Source organism: Ischnura elegans, chromosome 2 (genome assembly GCF_921293095.1).
Source record: "Ischnura elegans chromosome 2, ioIscEleg1.1, whole genome shotgun sequence".
Classification (NCBI taxonomy): domain Eukaryota; kingdom Metazoa; phylum Arthropoda; class Insecta; order Odonata; family Coenagrionidae; genus Ischnura; species Ischnura elegans.
The window spans coordinates 122135461-122153907 of NC_060247.1; the positions used below are offsets into that span (position 1 = coordinate 122135461).

The 18447-nt window shown below is 36.9% G+C and overlaps 1 protein-coding gene across 2 annotated transcripts in view; it reads left to right on the plus strand.

Moving 5' to 3' along the window:
- Nucleotides 1-793: 793 nt before the first annotated feature.
- The window catches only part of LOC124154542 (tyrosine-protein kinase Shark), a 30972-nt gene continuing 13318 nt past the window's right edge, over nt 794-18447 (plus strand). The window contains exons 1-15 of one of the 2 annotated variants that reach the window (XM_046528343.1): nt 794-991; nt 1272-1374; nt 1746-1842; nt 1933-2070; nt 3531-3695; nt 5992-6176; nt 6857-6944; nt 9151-9315; nt 9941-10170; nt 10565-10759; nt 12700-12970; nt 16633-16733; nt 16837-16983; nt 17827-17935; nt 18133-18304. In XM_046528343.1, the coding sequence (XP_046384299.1) occupies nt 912-991; nt 1272-1374; nt 1746-1842; nt 1933-2070; nt 3531-3695; nt 5992-6176; nt 6857-6944; nt 9151-9315; nt 9941-10170; nt 10565-10759; nt 12700-12970; nt 16633-16733; nt 16837-16983; nt 17827-17935; nt 18133-18304 (2246 nt within the window). In that variant the 5' untranslated portion in view covers nt 794-911. The other variant, XM_046528344.1, reaches the window with a different exon arrangement.

Sequence of the window (18447 nt, forward strand, 5' to 3'; positions counted from 1 at the left end):
GCCAGAATGGATTGCCATGCTGTTTACAAGGTGGCTGATTGATGATCAATAACGTTTCCATTCATTCTTGAGATAATTATAATTGAACATTTCTAAAATGGGAGTCTTTAAGGTTCAAAACTGCCCTAAACTAGATGCTACCATGTAAGTGAGCTGAACACTGAAATTTAATTCCAACTCAGTCCCTGAATAAACTAACTAGGAAAGGAAATTTTGTTCCAAAAACTACCTACTCAAAATGCTATCGAGAGTGATGACCAAATTAAGTGTTCAATCACATTTTGAAACAGGAAAGCTACAAACACTCAGTGGAAAAAATTATTATTTATTGCAAGATATCCAAAGCAATGGTCCTATCAACAGCATTAGGAACAAGACTGTCCTACACCACCATTCAGATTTTTAAAGTCAACACCATTACTGATGCTCAGGTTCATTACTGTTCAAACACAAATCCTTTTGCAAGGGATGCTATGAATATTGATTCAAGAGAATGATCGAGTGGATTTTTCTGATATGACTTGGACTATTTTGACCATGGCTGACTTGCTTCAAATGGTTTTTTTTAAACTTGACAACTTCAAATTTTCTTGGGAGGCATACACCCACTAAGCCTTCAATACTTATAGAAATATGAATGATGAAGCCCAATTAATGGTAATGTTGTCATGTTACTCTAACATTGGAGTAACATGACAACATCTTCCAAGTCAGCTGCTTGCCAACGCTTATCAACATAACATTCAATCCACTAGAGACGGCATGTTTACGATGAGTGCACGTTTACTTCACCATGGCTAGCATCATAGTTCACCAGCATCATAGAAAATGGTAAAAATAGTAGCCCTATCGAGCTCCGACACAAATAGCGGCAGAAGATGTTTTTAGAAATGCATGACTAACATCCAGTCATGGAGTTTCCAACGAAAGGCGGCGAGTTTACTACCTACGTGACCTTCACTGGAGACACAATGAGTCAGTTCGGAGACAGGTACCAAACAGAAGGGTTGGCCAATATTCATTAGGCGCAATGATCTTCAAAGATTACAATATAAGGTTCACAAAGTCACAAATTGCTTCCTAACCAACCCGGGGGGGCGAGACAACAACCTAAGCCCTTGATTCGGTAAATAAGCTGATCTAACAATATTAACCCCGGTGGTAGAAAAAAAATTAAAATGTTACTTACCCATGACTTGAACTCTGCAAATGGCACAAGTGTCACATTCCACATCCCAGCTCCACATGGCCACAGCATTCCACTTTTTCAGGCTAAACATTTTCTCTGGCTTCTGCGCTTCACCGTCTCCTCGATCTATGTTGTCATTTTCATCTGCCATGTTGAAAGCGGTAACGAAGTTCATACAAATGAAGGCAAGTTATTTTTCTCAATAAAATTACCCATTGATTAATAATGAACAATTTATTAAAGGTTTAATATATTTTTATATTTTGTAAATGACGAGTAAATAATAAATAATATACATAATTTGACTCTAAATTCACCTGTTGCTCTTCCTGTTTACAATTGCAGGAAACAGGTGAGTTGAGATGAAGTGTCAAGTGGTGTGATTCAACTTAACGCTTTTCAATGTTTTTATGGATTTTAACCCTTATTACGAGTTATGAGCGCTTTTAAAGATAGAAATTAATTCTCATTTAAATGTTCTTCGGAAAACCCGCAGTCACTTTGTGCTTTTACTTTGGAAACAGAGGATAAACGTAAATGTTGGTGATAATTGCAGACGGAGTTGATGGTCCATAAAATGAGCGGAGACGAAAACATACGCTGGTTTCATGGAAAAATTACTCGCGAAGCTGCAGAGATTGTCTTGAAAAATGGTAAAAGATTTTACATTATTATTGGCATGAACTTTTTCATGGGCAACTTCATTGCTTTTATTGGCTAACTTCCTATCATTCCCTCTTCAGCTGGTGGTGAAGATGGGCTGTTTTTGGTACGAGAGAGTAACACGGCTGTTGGTGATTATGTTCTATCAGTGATGCATGAAAATGAGCCAGTACATTATCAAATTAGAAGACACGGAGAGGATGCCTTCTTTTCTATAGGTAAGACAAGACTCCCAAGATGCCCAGTAATATCTTTAGCTCTTCTAACCTTGTCTTATACGCTACAGGAATGAAAAATGTGACGGCGGTAACTTGTGAAGAACATGTTTTTCATTTCTTTTTGTAATAAGGTTTTTACGCTTCTCATCAAAGTTTGAAATCCATATGCTACCAACCGTTAAACCCTCTAAGCTTTTAGATACGTGTTTACATTGTGCTCGCGGCTATCTGCTTATTTGTGCGCGCAGTAAATGAGGATAGAATACTCTAGACAGCAAATTCCTTAGCCAATCACCATAAGGGATTCGTTGGTCCAGACATTTTTAGACTTCTTGGTGATACTCACTTAGAGTTTAAACCTTTGTCCTGGATGGAACTTTGTTTCATAGAACTAATGTAACTGACTTAAACTTGATTCCTATTTATAGTTATAGTTTAATTTAAGTCTGTTAAAATTTACGTGTTTTAGAAGTTTCCTATTCCTCTGTATCCCATACACTCTTTATGTCTCATTTGGTAACAAGAAAGTGGTGAAATTTATGTTAAATTTAGAGAGCTTAATGCACGCCCCAGAGGTTCCGGATACATTCCAGATCCCCAGTTTAGCTCTTCATTAGTTCTTAATTTGCTATCTGTGATTTTCAGTTTGCTGGGCAGAAATTAGTTTTTATTGAAATCTTCATAATTGTATGTGGTGTTCATGTTTTCATCCACTCTTTATCTGTCATTGTAAAGTTTGTAGTTGCCAAGAGTAATACATGTAATTTAGGTATGTAGTTTGAATTTTGGCCGAAGGATAGAAAAATTTCAGAGGGTTTTGATAAAAATTTGGCTCTCCTCTTCCACCTCAAGTGATTGCCTTCATCAGATCATTGAGTGTCATGATGTGGCTTATTAGGTTGCCCTATAATTTACCCAGGATTTTCAGCAATTTCAAGTTTTTCCTTGTGTAGCACATCCTGGGTAGAATGTGCACTTCCAGGGCTTTATAGACTAGCTTTGTGGAACAAGTTCTTCCAGTATACACTGGGTTTTGAAATTCAAAGCTAAATTAATTTTCGGGTACATATTTTGAGCTATATTCTGTAAAGAATCATCAATTTCTTATAATTATATATTTTAATAAAAATTGCATACATTTGTAAGAATTATGTATCTCAGTTAGTTAGATCTGTTGGAATTGTTATGTCCTGCAAGCCTTTTACTATTCTTATACAAATTACTTTTTGACTCACAAAGAAATTCTTTTAAGTGGTGCCTGAAATCAATGATGAGAATAATGTGTCATGTGTTTCTGAGTTGTTAATTAATGAAAAATGGTGAAGTTCTGTCGAAGTATTCTTTGTTGAAAATAGTTTTGACTTATGAACCATGGTGAGTTTGATCGAGTCCAATTGGCTAATTAGAGCATATAAGGATGATGTCAGCTGGTTTTATTCATGTTGTCATAATTATTCCAGATGAGCATACGGTGCATCATGGACTGGAGACATTGATAGAGCATTATCAAGGAGATTCTCATGGTCTTGAGACGAGATTGAAAAAGGTGTGCCTCAAAGATCCCCCCCCTCATGATGCCCGAAAACACGGCCGGACAAATCTGTTGCATCGTGCTACCAAGGAAGGTGAGTCATTTCTAGTTCTTCCAGCCATATTTCCGTAAATTATTAGACTGCCAAACCCCTCGGTGACATTTTCATAATGAACATTCTTAGTTGCGCTAAAGTTCTGACTTCTCAATAACTGAGCTTTAAACCTTAATGTGTATACATAGTAAAGAAATGTTTAACAAGAGAAAAATCTATGAATTATTCCTCTCACAGAATAATCTTCCATTTGTTTTTGGTACAGCAAATTCAGATTCGCCAATGCTACCCCTTGTTGCTTTAATGACGGCATCTGGATTCTCCATCCTTTCCCTTCCTCCCCTATCCCTGCCTCTGCCAGCATCGTAGGGCTCCTTATTGAGGTGTGGCACATCAGTTCTTTTTTCCTTCCTTTTCTCCTCCCCCCTCCTCAAGGTGCATGAGCATTAAAAGTCTCAGGCTCATACTATTTAGACTCAAAAGGGGTTACCCCCACGGGCCCGGCCTGGATACCCAGTTCCTCCGTACTAGTGGGTCATGACATTTTTTTAACTCCACTTATATTGCTTAGCAAAATTTATGGTGGTATTGCTTGGCAAAATTTATGGTGATACTGAATTTACACAAAATCTAATTCATGTGCATAACTTGGACCTTCTTGGTTAGTTAGCTTAGATGATATAGAGACTATACCAGAGATATTCCAGTTTTGACGATAGTCTTGCATGGCAATGCTATATTTGGAAACATCAGTAGTAGTGATTGGGAGGCAGAAGTCATGGGGTTGGGAGGTGGGGGGGGGAGAGAATCACTATAAAATATAATTCAAGGTTGTTGAAATGACACATTGCAATATTTCCACTTATAGATTTATTTTACACTACGCGTTTCGTCGTTACAGCGACATTTTCAAGTGTCGCTGACAATTTCACACTTGAAAATGTCGCTGTAACGACGAAACGCGTAGTGTAAAATAAATCTATAAGTGGAAATATTGCAATGTGTCATTTCAACAATATTACGAACTTCCACCACATCGTGCCTAACATCATACAAGATATAATTCAAGGGTTCAAATTTCATCAGGGAGTATGAAGAATATGAAATTTCCCGTTGATGTAGTGGGGCAACTCCACAACCCTTTATTCCTGATCACAGATCCTTTTTTTTCTTTAACTTTTGGATACTTTGTGCAGTAATCATCACAAGCAATTCTTTATCCAGTAATATTTCAGGATAGTTTAGCAAAATGTAAGGCTAATGAAATTTAGGAGTGTATCCCCAAAAGCCAAAAAAAAATATATTTCATATAATTTTCTATTGTAATATGTTTTCATATTCATTATATTTTAATTGGTTTAAATAAATATGCTTCTGAATTTCATTTCAACCAATTAGCAGCTCCAAAGAATGTTTTTAAAGGTAAATTATTGATCAAAAGTTTGATTAATTCATCAGCATGATTTTTTCAGTGCTGTATGTCAGATCATACCAAACTAACTACAGTGAAACCTCGATATAACGACACCCCACGGTGCACTAATAAACACTCGCTATAGCGAATTGTCGCTTTACCGGAGGTGGAGCAAATAATAGCCAATATACCTGTTGCAAACAGATATACAGGAACAGGAGTGGTGCGGCGACAGATAAACATCTATCCGATAAACGTAAGCATAAATCCAGACGAAAGGCGATGTTTTTTTGCATCACTAAATTTCCTTACTCAAATAACGACCAACTATTCGAACAATTTATAAGCGCCGCACTGAATAAAAATCATGCAAAGCATTGTTTCGTCATCATTATATTTATCGAACGACAGTTTACCACATAAATTTGAGACTGAGCAATCCATTAACTTCATTTCTAACAGATCGCTAGCAATTACAGAGGTTAAGGAGTCTTCATGAAAGACTTCCGGCGGTGAAACCCTCGCTATGGCGAGAGCCAACACCGAAAGGGTCTCGTAAAAACGAATTTTTTAACACGCTTATTATAGGGTCAATTGACGGTGCATCGGCTATCTCTCGTAATAGCGGGGGTGTCACTATAGCCCGTACTCGCTTTAACGAGGTTCCACTGTACAAAATGTTTGGTGGGGACCAGGCAGATATCTCAGAATAATTAATTATGTGATAAGTTCTCAATATTTCATGTATTTCAAATTGATTCCTTTCTATTGGATACATACATGTAGTGAGAATTCTAATGGAGAAACTTTTAAGAGGCTATGAATTTGAAGTTGTCTCAGGGATTTCCTATTGCATACTGTGCTGTTACTCTTTTAAATTTTCTTAAATTTTTCTGTAATTTAATGCTTTTATAATTCCAGGGAATTATACTGTAGTGTCAGAACTTCTAAAGTGTGGTTATAGAAGTGTGGATGCCAAAAATGCTGAAGGTCAAACTGCAGTTCATCTAGCAAGTGTATTGGGGGAGGATGGAATTCTGAAGAAACTGATAGAGAGTGGAGCCAACATAAATTGTAGAGATACTGCTGGGAACACACCTTTGCATGTACGTTTGATCTACTTTAAACCAGTCATCACTTTATTGTAAATGACAGTTAATTGCCGTTTTAACCACGTGTAAAATAAGTTTATAATTTCATATTTTTCCTTACTGGATTATGTATTAATATTCTTGAGTCCCCATGTTCTTCATTTTGTTAGCCGTGAAACATCTCTAAGGACTGATATGGTGAGATTATACAGGGTGGAGAAAAATTGTGTTGCAAAATTCTAACCTTGGATAGCTGATGCCTTTACAAACCAAAATTGGCAATGATGTCTGGGTCGAAAATGTTCCATTTTTAAACTAAAGAAACTTTGAGCCAGGCACTCTAATTGGCTGCAAGTTTGCCTTGTTGATGAATGTCTTGGATGTATCGCGATCTCTGGCAGACAAAGCATTCGAAGTCATGAGTTGTTCAGAGTGTCCGGGGCAAACTCGCCACCAATCGGAGTGCTTGACACTACTTTTCTGTAGTCAAAAAATTGTGCGTTTTTCACCTGAACATCACTGGTAATTTCGGTACCTACTAGCATCAGCTATTCAGGGTTAAAATTTCGTGACTCAATTTTTCACTACCTTGTACATTTCGTCTCTTCATCAGAAAATTATTCTTTATTATTTCTGTTAATTTTTTGATTTTTTTTTTGCTCACTGTTATATCATAGACTTGATTTTGATTTCAGTATGCTTGCCAAATGAACTTACCTAGCACAGTTAGAACTTTAGTTCAAATGGGTGGAGCTAATGTTCAAGTAAGGAACACTGAAACAGGTATGTGAAGTTTAGAATCACTGGTCTCTGAAAAATGCAATTTGAACTAGTGTGCCAGATCTGCTTTAAATAACCTACCCTTTTAAGTTGGTCATATGTTCTTGTAAAAATCTGTAATTATGTATTGTGAGCATTCCTCATCATATGATTCATTATTGAAATACATACATGTACAATGGCTTAGTTGTCCTCCAGATTTTTTTTCAGTTAATTATCCGCTGTTGCATTCCAATATCAAATTGTGTTTAATCTATCCCCTGGACACATGCTGTACTCAATAGGTATTTTCTTGTAGAATTTTTCATTTTGCTTTTCATATTTGAAGCTCATCAATATATTTTCCATGTGTTTTTTGTGCATGCAGATATTTAGACATTGCTTAAAATTGCTCTAATAGCCATTACCCAATTCCTGTAAGAGTGCCCCGAAAAGTAGAGCATATTATCCGATTGGTTTGGATTATAACTTCAAGGGTGAGACATGTTGATCTGGAAAAGGTCAAGGACAAATGAGGGGTTCATTTATTGTCTATTGTGAACTGGTCATAAATCCTAAGATTGGTTTGGTACTGCTCTCAACTGCCAAATTCTGCCATCAGCTAATCTTTTCACTCCCATGTTTCTTCTCTTTTACGTCCTGCATTATTCCACAATTCTTATCCAAGGTCTTTCTCTTCTGTTCTTACCATCCAATTGTCTTTGGATGATTGTCTTCATAACACTTTCATGCCGCAAGATATGGCCTATTTTGTTGCTCCATTTTCTCTATCAAGTATCCATTAGTAAAATAATTGTAATTCATGCCCTGTGCTATCTTTTTTATTCAAATAATGTAGTTAGCTTAACTGTTCACTTTTTATATCCTGCTCAGTTCATCACTCACTGCATTTACTAATGTACACCTTAGTACTGACGTAACACTAAGTTAGAATTATGAGTCAGCCCACTTCTCCAGTTGATCTGGCAAGTCAATCCTGATTCAAAGAGCCTCTCTCTTTGTTCTTTTGTTTCACAAACAATGGGCAACAAATCATCTAAATTACTCTCGTTTCCGTGAATTATTACCTGTTTTCTGACATTATCTATTGACTTATCCTGCGTGTATATCTCTCCTGAGAATCATGGGCATCTCATATCATTGACTAAGCTATGATTTGTTAATAAATTTTGATGCTTCCTCACTCAAAGGATGCATTTACCAAGTTATTGGTTTTAGTCCTACCTATTTTGGTTTTTCTCCTCAGCATGTGGGAATCATTGCAAAGTTCTGGTCTCTTGGCCTCAGAGAAACCTGATGATGAACTGCTACTAGTATATTCAGTTGTTAAGGGTTATCATTGGAAGCATTTAGAAAGCAAGGGGAAGTTCATATTTTCCATGTGAGGGGTGGGACGGGGATTCAGAGGTCGAATCTACTGAAGATGTGGATTTGGAATTCCTTAAAATCTACAAATTCAAGATTCAAATTATCTATCATTCAGAGCTAACTATTCACTTCTGTGTATGGCTAACTATCATGGGCATTTTAATTTATGGAATTATAGCAGTTGTAACCCCTGGCTAAATGTGTTGTTACACCCTTCAGCTAGTAGTTTCTTTCATTAATCTTTTAGATTTGCCCCGAGATAAATGATAAGAATTCATTCTTTGGATGTAATGGCATTATGTTTCAATGTCTAATTTTACATTATTACACATGCAAGTCTCTTGTTAATATTAGTGCACCGCTGTAGAAGTGGTAGTATGATTTGGAAAAAAGATAGATTAGATCCTTTCAAGAACATATGTAGTTCCTAATTGATTGACTGAAATTTATGATGGTTGAAATGTATCTGAAAGTAAATTTATATGCTGTGGTATGAAAATTGTATCCATGTCTCCAGAATTTGTTTTGGCTTTTCAATATTTGCTTGTAGATGTGAAGCCAATTTTAGCAAAGACCGATTCAATAAATTTTTCCCTTGGTGATAATGAATTTTTTTTACAATTATTATTGCCAAAACTCTGAGGTAGTATTTTTTCTTTGATTTGAAGTAATTTAATTTGGCAAGTTAAAGATTTTTATTGTTATTTTTTTAATTTCTTGCTTTACATATTTCCTTTTCATTTATAATTTTTCATGAGATTTTTTTTATTCGATTCAAGATGAAAATCTGTGATAAATGGTAGATGTGCAGTTAACATTGTACATGTGTGTTTCACTTCAGGCTGGGTGCCTCTTCATGAAGCTGCTTACCGAGGACATGTTGAGGTGGTGAGGGCCCTTCTTGCCTTAGATGCCCCAGCTCATCCCCGAACTCCTGGCGGAGTAGACAAAACTCCGGCTGATTTGGCTGCAGAAGGAGGATTCACGGAGTGCGAAGAGATTTTGAGTAAGTTTGCATCTTTTGTAGCAGTGGTGCAGCAAGGGGGGGTTTTGGGGGATAAACCCCCCCAGAGCTCACAGAAATTTTTAAGTTAAATCATTTTTACCTAATTGGATTAATATTGCTTGTAGAATAGTGTGAGGATTAATAAAATATCCCTCAGAAGGCCGTAAAAATCACCATTTTGAACCATTTATCTTAATTTTTTCTGGCAGAAGGCCTCCGCACCTCCCGCGAACCCTGGAGGGTATGCAATACCCCAAGCTCCCCAGTATTAGTTGTGCCCCCGTAGCCTTAATTCCTAGCTCGCCCCTGTTTTGTAGAATATGTTTTTATACTTAAAATTAATCCTTTTACTGGGGAGAGTGTTTCACTTTAGTATTTTCACCCAAATCACAAATGTTTATGGTCTATCCAATCGTATTAGAAGTTCATTTAGAATGATTTAATTTATTGAGAGAAAAATACTTTAAAGCAATTATGAAACTTATTGTTGGATAAACATGTTTCACTGCACTGCAACATCAGCAAGACTTCAGATATTTTTTCTCCCAATACACTGTGATTCGAAGAAGTACTGACCTCTATTATTCATTACAATAATTCAGTGCTTTACTTGGCTGTAAAATAGGGAACTACAAACCACCAGCTGCAAAGAGCAGTCGCAAGGAATGGTATCATGGGAGCATAATCCGAAATCAAGCAGTGGAGATATTGCAGGAGAGTGAGAAGGAGTTGGGGGAGGATGTGGACGACATGGTCGGGATATTTTTGGTTCGATGGAGTGACCGCAAAGGAGGCGGATATGTGTTAACCATGCTCCACGCTGGCAAACCATATCATTTTCAGATAAGGAAGAAGGTAAGTTTTTCCTAATATTGGTAGTTTTTGTTTGTAAAGAGTGATTCCATAGAATATGAATGTGGAAAATAAATTCTGAAGGGCATACATTGTTGCATACAAAAGTCAAAATCCTTTATTTTTGCTGTGGGAATGGAGGAATTTTTAAATGGAATCAAACTTAATTGACCACCTATTTGAAAATGTGAAATAATTAATTACATTGAATTTTGAGAGTAATTTTAATGTTGAAAAGATTTTGTTGCTAAAAAATATCTATACATTTGGATATTCTTATTAATTTGGGAATATTGCAACAATTAAGACATTTTCTTAAAGAATTTTCCAAAATAAATAATTACTACCGTAAAAGTCATGTAATGAGCACTAATGTTTGTTTCATATTTATTTATAGGATAAATTTTACTTCATTGACGATGGTCCATACTTAGAATCCTTGGAGCATGTTATAAGCCACTATTCTATTCTGTCTGATGGGCTGCCTGCCATATTGGGACGTCCAGTCGCTCCAAAAAAAGAAGCAACGCCTCCCCCCTTGCCACCTCTGCCCCCAGAACTTCAAAGTCCTAGTTCCTCTCAAGTTAACGGGGTAAGGATATTTTTCTTTCATTTTTTAAGTACCTAATTATCAACTATAGAAGGAGGAATTTCTTTTCTGCTGTGGCACCCTTAAAGCTGATTTCCAGAATGTTTCTCAAGTCATAATCGCAAATCAAACGACTTGATTGCCGCATTGGTATTACAAGACCTCACCCAAATCCCAAACCAAATTGAGATAAGAGCAGGGGTGTTGGCAGGAAGATTTCATGAGGTATGATCTTATTCCCACTTATAGAAAGTAAGAAAGGCATTGGATGCAGAGATTGCGTGATACAGCAAAAGTGGTGCTGAGTATTATAAATGAACAAATGGAGGAGGTGGAAATGGTTCATGTATTACAAAATTGTCTGATAGAGTGAAGTTGGTGAAGCTAATGAAATTCTTGAGAAAATAGGTGTACATTGAAGAAACAAGTGACTCATTCACATGTGTACATATATTCTGGATAACTGGTTACATGCATTTACTATTTTATGCTTTTCTTGCATTTAACCCTTTCACTACTAATAACAAAAATATGTCGCAGGACGTTTCTTGACCTGGGAGACGAAAGCCGCTAATATTTGTCAGAGATTTTTCTACCCAGGAAAATGAACGCCGAAAATATACGTTTTCTCAAAAAATATAAAATAACAATTGAATTCTTTGTCTTTTGAGCAGCGCTTACAATTTTTAAATGAAATTCTATAATAAATATTAACTAACGTCTCAATTTCAGTGTAAACGTCAACATGGAAGTTGTTGCTGCGTTAATATTGACCGTAGAGCTTTGTTCAAAATTTGACAATTCTCAGAATAAAACGAGGAATTCAATTCAAAGTCTGCAATTTACAAGCAAGCGAGAATTATTCATGTAGCTAATTCATATAAACGAAGCACGATTGACCGTAAACCAAGCCGCTGGTAGGGTTATAAACCCCGAAAGGAGGGAGCCCATCTACCCTCGGAGGTCCAAGATAATGCGGAGACCCTGCTTGGAAGGATTGAAAAAGGTTGGTGCTGAGAGTGTGTGATGATATGCGAGACCCATTGTAAGGAATGTCCTGCAAAAATGCTCCATGCAGTGGGGACGGAAAAGTCTCTTTGGGCTCAGTCTAGTAGTCATGCTAAGGAGAGAACTCCATCGTCTCAAAAGGGTTGAGGAAAAATGACAATAAGCTGCATTCTAAAATATTTTCTCATCAACATCGTTGAAAATTATCTTCTATATTATTTCTACTGTATAGATACCTTTTTCTCTACTTATAAGCAACCAAACTCTACAAATGAGGTACCAAAATGCACACAATTTATCAGAGAACGTGCGACGGCATATCTTATTTCCTAAATATTGCTTTTGTTTCCTAAAATTGGTATTTAAATAATTTAAAAAAAACAAAAACCGGTAGATATTCCTGACGTTATCGGCGCACAAACTGATACATTTGTTCATTTGCAACAATATCTCGCATTCTTTAAATAACTTTTATCAAAATGCTGCTGATTCCACATTCAAGTTTCCTGTTGATACGTAAGTATGAGTCATCATGTGCGTTTAACAGAGGATAGTGTAATTACTTCCAATGTTGTGTTGTTACTCTGACCCCAATTTGTACATGAACATTCCAATTAAATTTGTACATAAGATCCTGCCTTTTTTTCTACATTTTTAAATTAGAAACGCGCCTGTCCCTCTGTGGACCTGAATTGAAAAGAGTGGGGGAAGCCCGCTGGGAGCTGGCACATCACGTTCATTTATATGGAATTACTATATGTTTTATCAGTGAAAATATTTTTTTCTCTTTTGGAGAAAGAGAGAATTAGAGATAATGAATGGTGATATTCTCTGTAATTTTATTTTGATGGTTGTTAAGTATGTAGAGTCTGTTTTTTAAGCTTTGTTTTTAGGAATAAATGATCGATACTCCCTTTCTCCCCTTATGTATATAGGTATCTCGGAATGTTCCTCCTCCCTTGCCGCTATTTCTTAACCATTCCGGAAGCAGCTCATCGTTCCTCTCGCCATCGTCTTCCACCTCCCCACGTGTATCCCCATCCCTTTCTCCCCTATCGAGCAAAGTACCGCCATCGGCAGCGGCAGCTCCCTCGACATCAGTCATGAACTCCACTCCTGCCAGTCGGAGATCAGAAGAGAGGAATGTTGATGCATTGCAACCTCTGAACCCATTCAGGGCTTCACATGGATCCCCAATCGATGAAGGTAAATTGCAGCAACTAGGGAATTTCATTATGATTGGAAGTGCTTCCATCCCTCTAATTAAATTTCCTGTTTTATTAGATTTAAAAATTTAGGTGAGGCAGCTACACTTCTTTTGAACTTAACCCTTTGTCCACGGTAATGGCCGGCAGGTGCTCAATCGCTAAGCCTGTTTTACGTACTTACAAAATAGCCCTGAATATTATAAACCTCTACTGAGAAGTACCTGTAAGAAGTTTTCCTCATTTTATAGAAATAGAAAAACCTCCTTTTGATGAATTCTTCAGAACTGTGTAATTAGCAACATTGTCACAAGCGGTTTTGGCACATATATTGAGGTGTATGGGGAGTTGTGTTTTCTTTAGGTTAGCAAAGAGTTCATGGAGATTGAAGACGTGATTCACCCTGGTGTACCATAGTTAGTAGCCCTACCATGCCATCAGAGTAGTTGCTTTTCAGGCTTTTTAGGATGAATACTAAAAGTGGGTCATTTTCATTGTGTAACAAAAATGATACGCCCCTTCCCACCACAAATACAATATAGGGACACATATATGCAGATATCGAGGACAGTTGCTCCATTTGACAATATGGCAGTTCGATTAAGTAAATAGTATTTCACCCTTTTACTGCCACTGGGCCGATATATCGGCCCTGACTGGTTGAGCGAAAACAGCCAGGGGCCGTTTTCGGCCCAAATTATTTGACTTTTTTTTTTCGTGATTGTGGCCTTTTCAACAGCTGTAATTTAGGTAAACCCCCATAATCCATCTATGGTTATAAGATATAAATATATCTTAAGAATTGGGAAAAAATCTAGGTGTATTAAATAAAATTAAGTTGCTGAAAAATTTTAAAATTTGAAATGTTGCAAATTCCGGAAAATAGCCTTGGCAGTCTTTGAGCATCCCCCCTGAAATGGGCTGGCAGTTAAAGGGTTAAGTATTTATTTCACACCATTAGTTAAAATTAAGTGAAAATCAATACGTGTTCATTTTGTTAATTTGGTGACGAAATATATTTTGTCTCTAAATGGGTCAATGACTTAAATCACAAAGCTTTAAATACTTATCAAAATACAGTAGACTCCCAATTATCTGGGCTAATAATAGGGACACACGGCACGAATAATCCGAAAACATGGATAACCCAAACTTTCACTTAAATGTCTTGCAATGTTCATAATTTACCTAAAACAAACAATATATTATTGTTTCTGCAGTTATTCTGTTATTTTACAGTGCTTTCCGGAATCAATGAGAGCTTTCTTTGCCAGTTTGCAATCTTTTTAGTGGCGATTACATGGTTGTACTCGTGTTATTAATGCTCCATGTAAGGCCTGGTTTCGAAAACCACATATCGGTGGCTGTGTGATCACGGATACAGAAGAGTGGTTTGCACAAATGCTTCAAAACCACTGCTCGACATCGGAAACACCACACTGTCGGGCATCACGCCACGTAGTCGCGTCTCGCAAAAGTTGCCCGGGTTGCAACTGCTGCAGGATGTTATCCATGATCACGGAGTGCAGTCGTGCACTGCAAGGCTTGGAAAACAGGACCACGGTGCTCCTGTGAATACAGCTAGCACGCGATCGCCTCCGTTTTACAAAGGAGATTCTAACGGAAATAATAAGCCCTGTGTATCCTAGCATCAATGCAGTAATTCCAATGATCTTGCATCTGATTTTATTTGTTTTATAAAGATCGCAGAAAAAATTGAGCGAGAGTGAAAATCGTGCACGGATAATCCGCAACCCAGATAAACCACAGCTGGATAATTGGGAGTCTGCTGTACATGAAACTTCAGAGTTTCACATTTTTGTCCTTGAAATAGAATATTTCAAGTTGAATTAGTGTGAAATTTCGTGCAAAAATCAGCTGAAAACCATTAAATTTTTCTAGCAAAAAGTAGTGTGTTAAATCTTATTTAAGCATATTTGGATAAACATAAATATAATAACTTCAATGCTCTCATGAAAAAATCAGCATGTAAACGTCTTTGAAATTTTTCAGTGTTCCTGCTGTTGCAGTGAAATGTTGTCAAACATTGTAAATTCTCTTTTTCAGATATGAATCAATGTGATGGGTAAGAGGGATGAGTAAAAATATACATTCAGCAGACTCCCAATTATCCAGGTGTGGCTTATCTGTGTTGTGGATTATCTGTGCATGAGTTCATACTCCTTTGATGTTTTCGGAGATCTTTGTAAAATAAATAAAATCAGACGCAAGAGCAGCTGGATGTTTGCATTTTAACGCATAGCTATACCCGGCCTATTATTTCTATTAGAATTCGCTGTGTAAAATGGAATTATTTTATTTACTTGCTGACTAGGAATATATCAAGTATACTTGGACATCTGATCTAGCATTGCATCAGCGGCGGGAAAAAAATCTCGAGAGAAATTTTTGAAGATTCTTGAATGGAAAATGTTATCTGCAATCATTTTACGTATATTTTATATTGCAAATGCACAATTAATGCCCTGGACTCGCATACAGTTGAATACAGCCTAAGGGAACTGGAGATTTTGTCGCTCTCTGGCATGTGTATGCCGTGATTAGTCAAAGGTCAAGTTGGAGAGGAAGGGAATAGTAGAAGTGAAGGTAGCAAGGGAAGTGGAAGTAGAGATAGCATAAGTTACATCCACGCACTTGCTTGCGTAGACAGTTTGCCTTAAGCCCTGGTTTCCTGTAACCACTGCTTGGGGATGGGGTCATTGCACGTGAGTCACTTGTGCAGTGTACGATTGCACTCGGTGATCACAGCTCTGCATCCCGAGTAACTTGTGGGAGAAGGGAATACGCAGCATGGTGTCTGACAGTGTAGTTCCTGACATTGTGCAGTGCTTTTGAAGCATTCATGCAAACCATGCTTCTGAGCCCGTGATCTCGCAGCCACGGATGCGCGTTTTTCGGAAACTATGTATGTATTACACAGAGCTGTAAGAATAAGAGTGTAATCACGTTATCTGAGCAAAAAAGATCGCAGTCAGGAAAAGAAAGCTACTAATGATTCCGGGAAGCAAACTAAAATAACATAAAATGTGCATAGACAATAATAGATTGATTAACTTACGTTTGTGTATGATGAAAATTACAAGAAATTAAAGTGAAAGTTTGGGTTATTCGTGTTTTCCAATTAATCATGCCACCTCTCCCCATCATTGGCCCGGATAATCGGGAGTGTGCTGTAAATAATTACCTTCAAGTGTAATGTGTTACATTATTTTTTAACACACTCAATGCTGAGAAAATTTATCATAACACACCGCCACGGGGAAAAAATATTTTGCAATAATATCCGATATTATGTCTTCCTAAACGTACTCAATCATACATAGTTCAAAATTATTAAAATTTGCACTATTAATAAAGAAAATATTAAATATTATAATAAAATTATAATAAATATATTATAATAAAAAGAAGACAAAAAATCTGCTGCAAGCAAACGACTTGTACCCAGTCACAGGAGAAGACACACTGAGACGCTGGGCACAATTGCAGGGTCTAGTAGAAGACGCGGAGGCAGATGGCGGCCCGAGAAACCTAATGTGACCGATGCCTTGTGTTCAAGGCATCCGCATTGAGTGTGTTAAGTGACAAAGAAAATGTTTTTTTCCATTTCTTAAATGTAACTGATAAAATTTTGTTATGCAGTTAACATCCCAAGAGAATATTTGAGCCTTGGTCCTGTGATTGGAGAAGGGGAATTTGGTTCTGTGTACCAAGGAGTCTACCGTCCACCAAATGGCATGGAGGTATGAGATGTATTTGAACTGAGTCAGCCCTTTGAATTATGTATTTTCTCGTAAATTTTGAGAATTATATTAATGATAATTCTGTTGCATTTATAATATGTAGATGGAAGTGGCTGTGAAAACTCTTCATAGTGAACATGTTTCATCAAACAGAGAAGAATTCCTGAGAGAAGCTGTTGTGATGATGGGTCTGAAACACCATTGTATAGTAAGTTTAATTGGTGTTTCAGAGGGACAGACTTTGCTGATGGTACGTACATTTTTGTTTTGTTGTACTTATGGCTGGTTTTTAGATAAGATTAGCAATAAATCATTGGCATAGAACACTTAGTTTGAGTTCCAGTACCCATAAGTCATTGTAGGCTTTCATAGAAAATATTAGAAGATTTCACGAATTCTCAGCTAACACAATACAGTGATCAATGGCAACCCTAAAACTGTTGTCTGAAGAAATGGACCCATGCAGTGTTGTAATGCAAGTTGTTGCATTGCGGAGGAGTGAATTTTATGATATTTTTATTTCCAAGACAAAGTGCCTCTTGAGGTCAACATTACAGAAGTGAAAATTTTTCCAATCAAAAACATTTTCCTGTGGTGCGTGAGTGCAAGGTTTTAAGTCTATGTGCAGGAGATTAATTCTGTGTGTTGGGTATCCTTCAGATTATGTATCTCCATCTCAATGTGTAGATTTGTGGAAATATTTTATTTTCTGGGGATTACTTCTTCTCTTTGGAATTAAAAAACCAAGAAGTTATTGTTTGAATGTGGTTAGCAAGGGGATATTAGAAAGTGCATTGCGTCTTCCAATCTAGGAATTGTTATTAAGTATTGTTCACTAGGATTTCTTTGGTGAGTAATGGAAATGGAGATGGGCCATTTTATTTCTCGGTACCTCCAGTTGTTTATTTGCACTAAAACGTATGAGGTAGCATTATTATTGAAAACTGAACTTTGAATTGAAACTTAAAAACTTGAAAGTTTTCCTCCATACTGGAACTTAAGTTAAGAAGCTGGTGCACTCTAATGTCATATTAAATCCGTAAGATTGTATCTTTCTGTGCGTATGAATATTCTTGCTATTTCACATTTCCAGGTTCAAGAGTTATTAGCTCTTGGTTCAATGCTGGATTTCCTTCTTGAATCTCCTGAGCAAGCTAGTCCTGCTTATGAACTAAAGCTATGGGCATCGCAAATAGCTTGTGGTAAGTGTTCTTTCATTTGATCCAGTTCAAATGGCAATTATAGTTTAAGTAATAGCTTTATTTTAATCTGATGGCTTGTAGTAAGAATAATGATGTTTTGAAGAAAGGTTTTTCCTTGATATAAGCTTCAACAGAAAATGTATTGACAAACCGTTGGTGAAGGCAGTTGAGTGTGTATGTATTCCTTTCATTTTTAGGAATGAGCTACTTGGAGGAAAAAGGTTTTGTTCATCGAGACTTGGCTGCCAGAAACATCCTTTTAGCATCAAAAGTTCAAGCCAAAATATCAGATTTTGGTTTATCCAGGGCTTTGAGAGTAGACAGTGATTACTATCGAGCCACACAAGGAGGTCGTTGGCCTATAAAATGGTAAGTTGAAGGTGTACTTGAAAACTCTCAAACTTCGAATGTCTAAGAATTATTTGTTTAGCATATTTTGTTGAGGTCTGATGTAGTGGAATTCTCTAAGTGGTGACTTTTTGCCTGGGATTGTAGCAAGAAATACCTAGGAT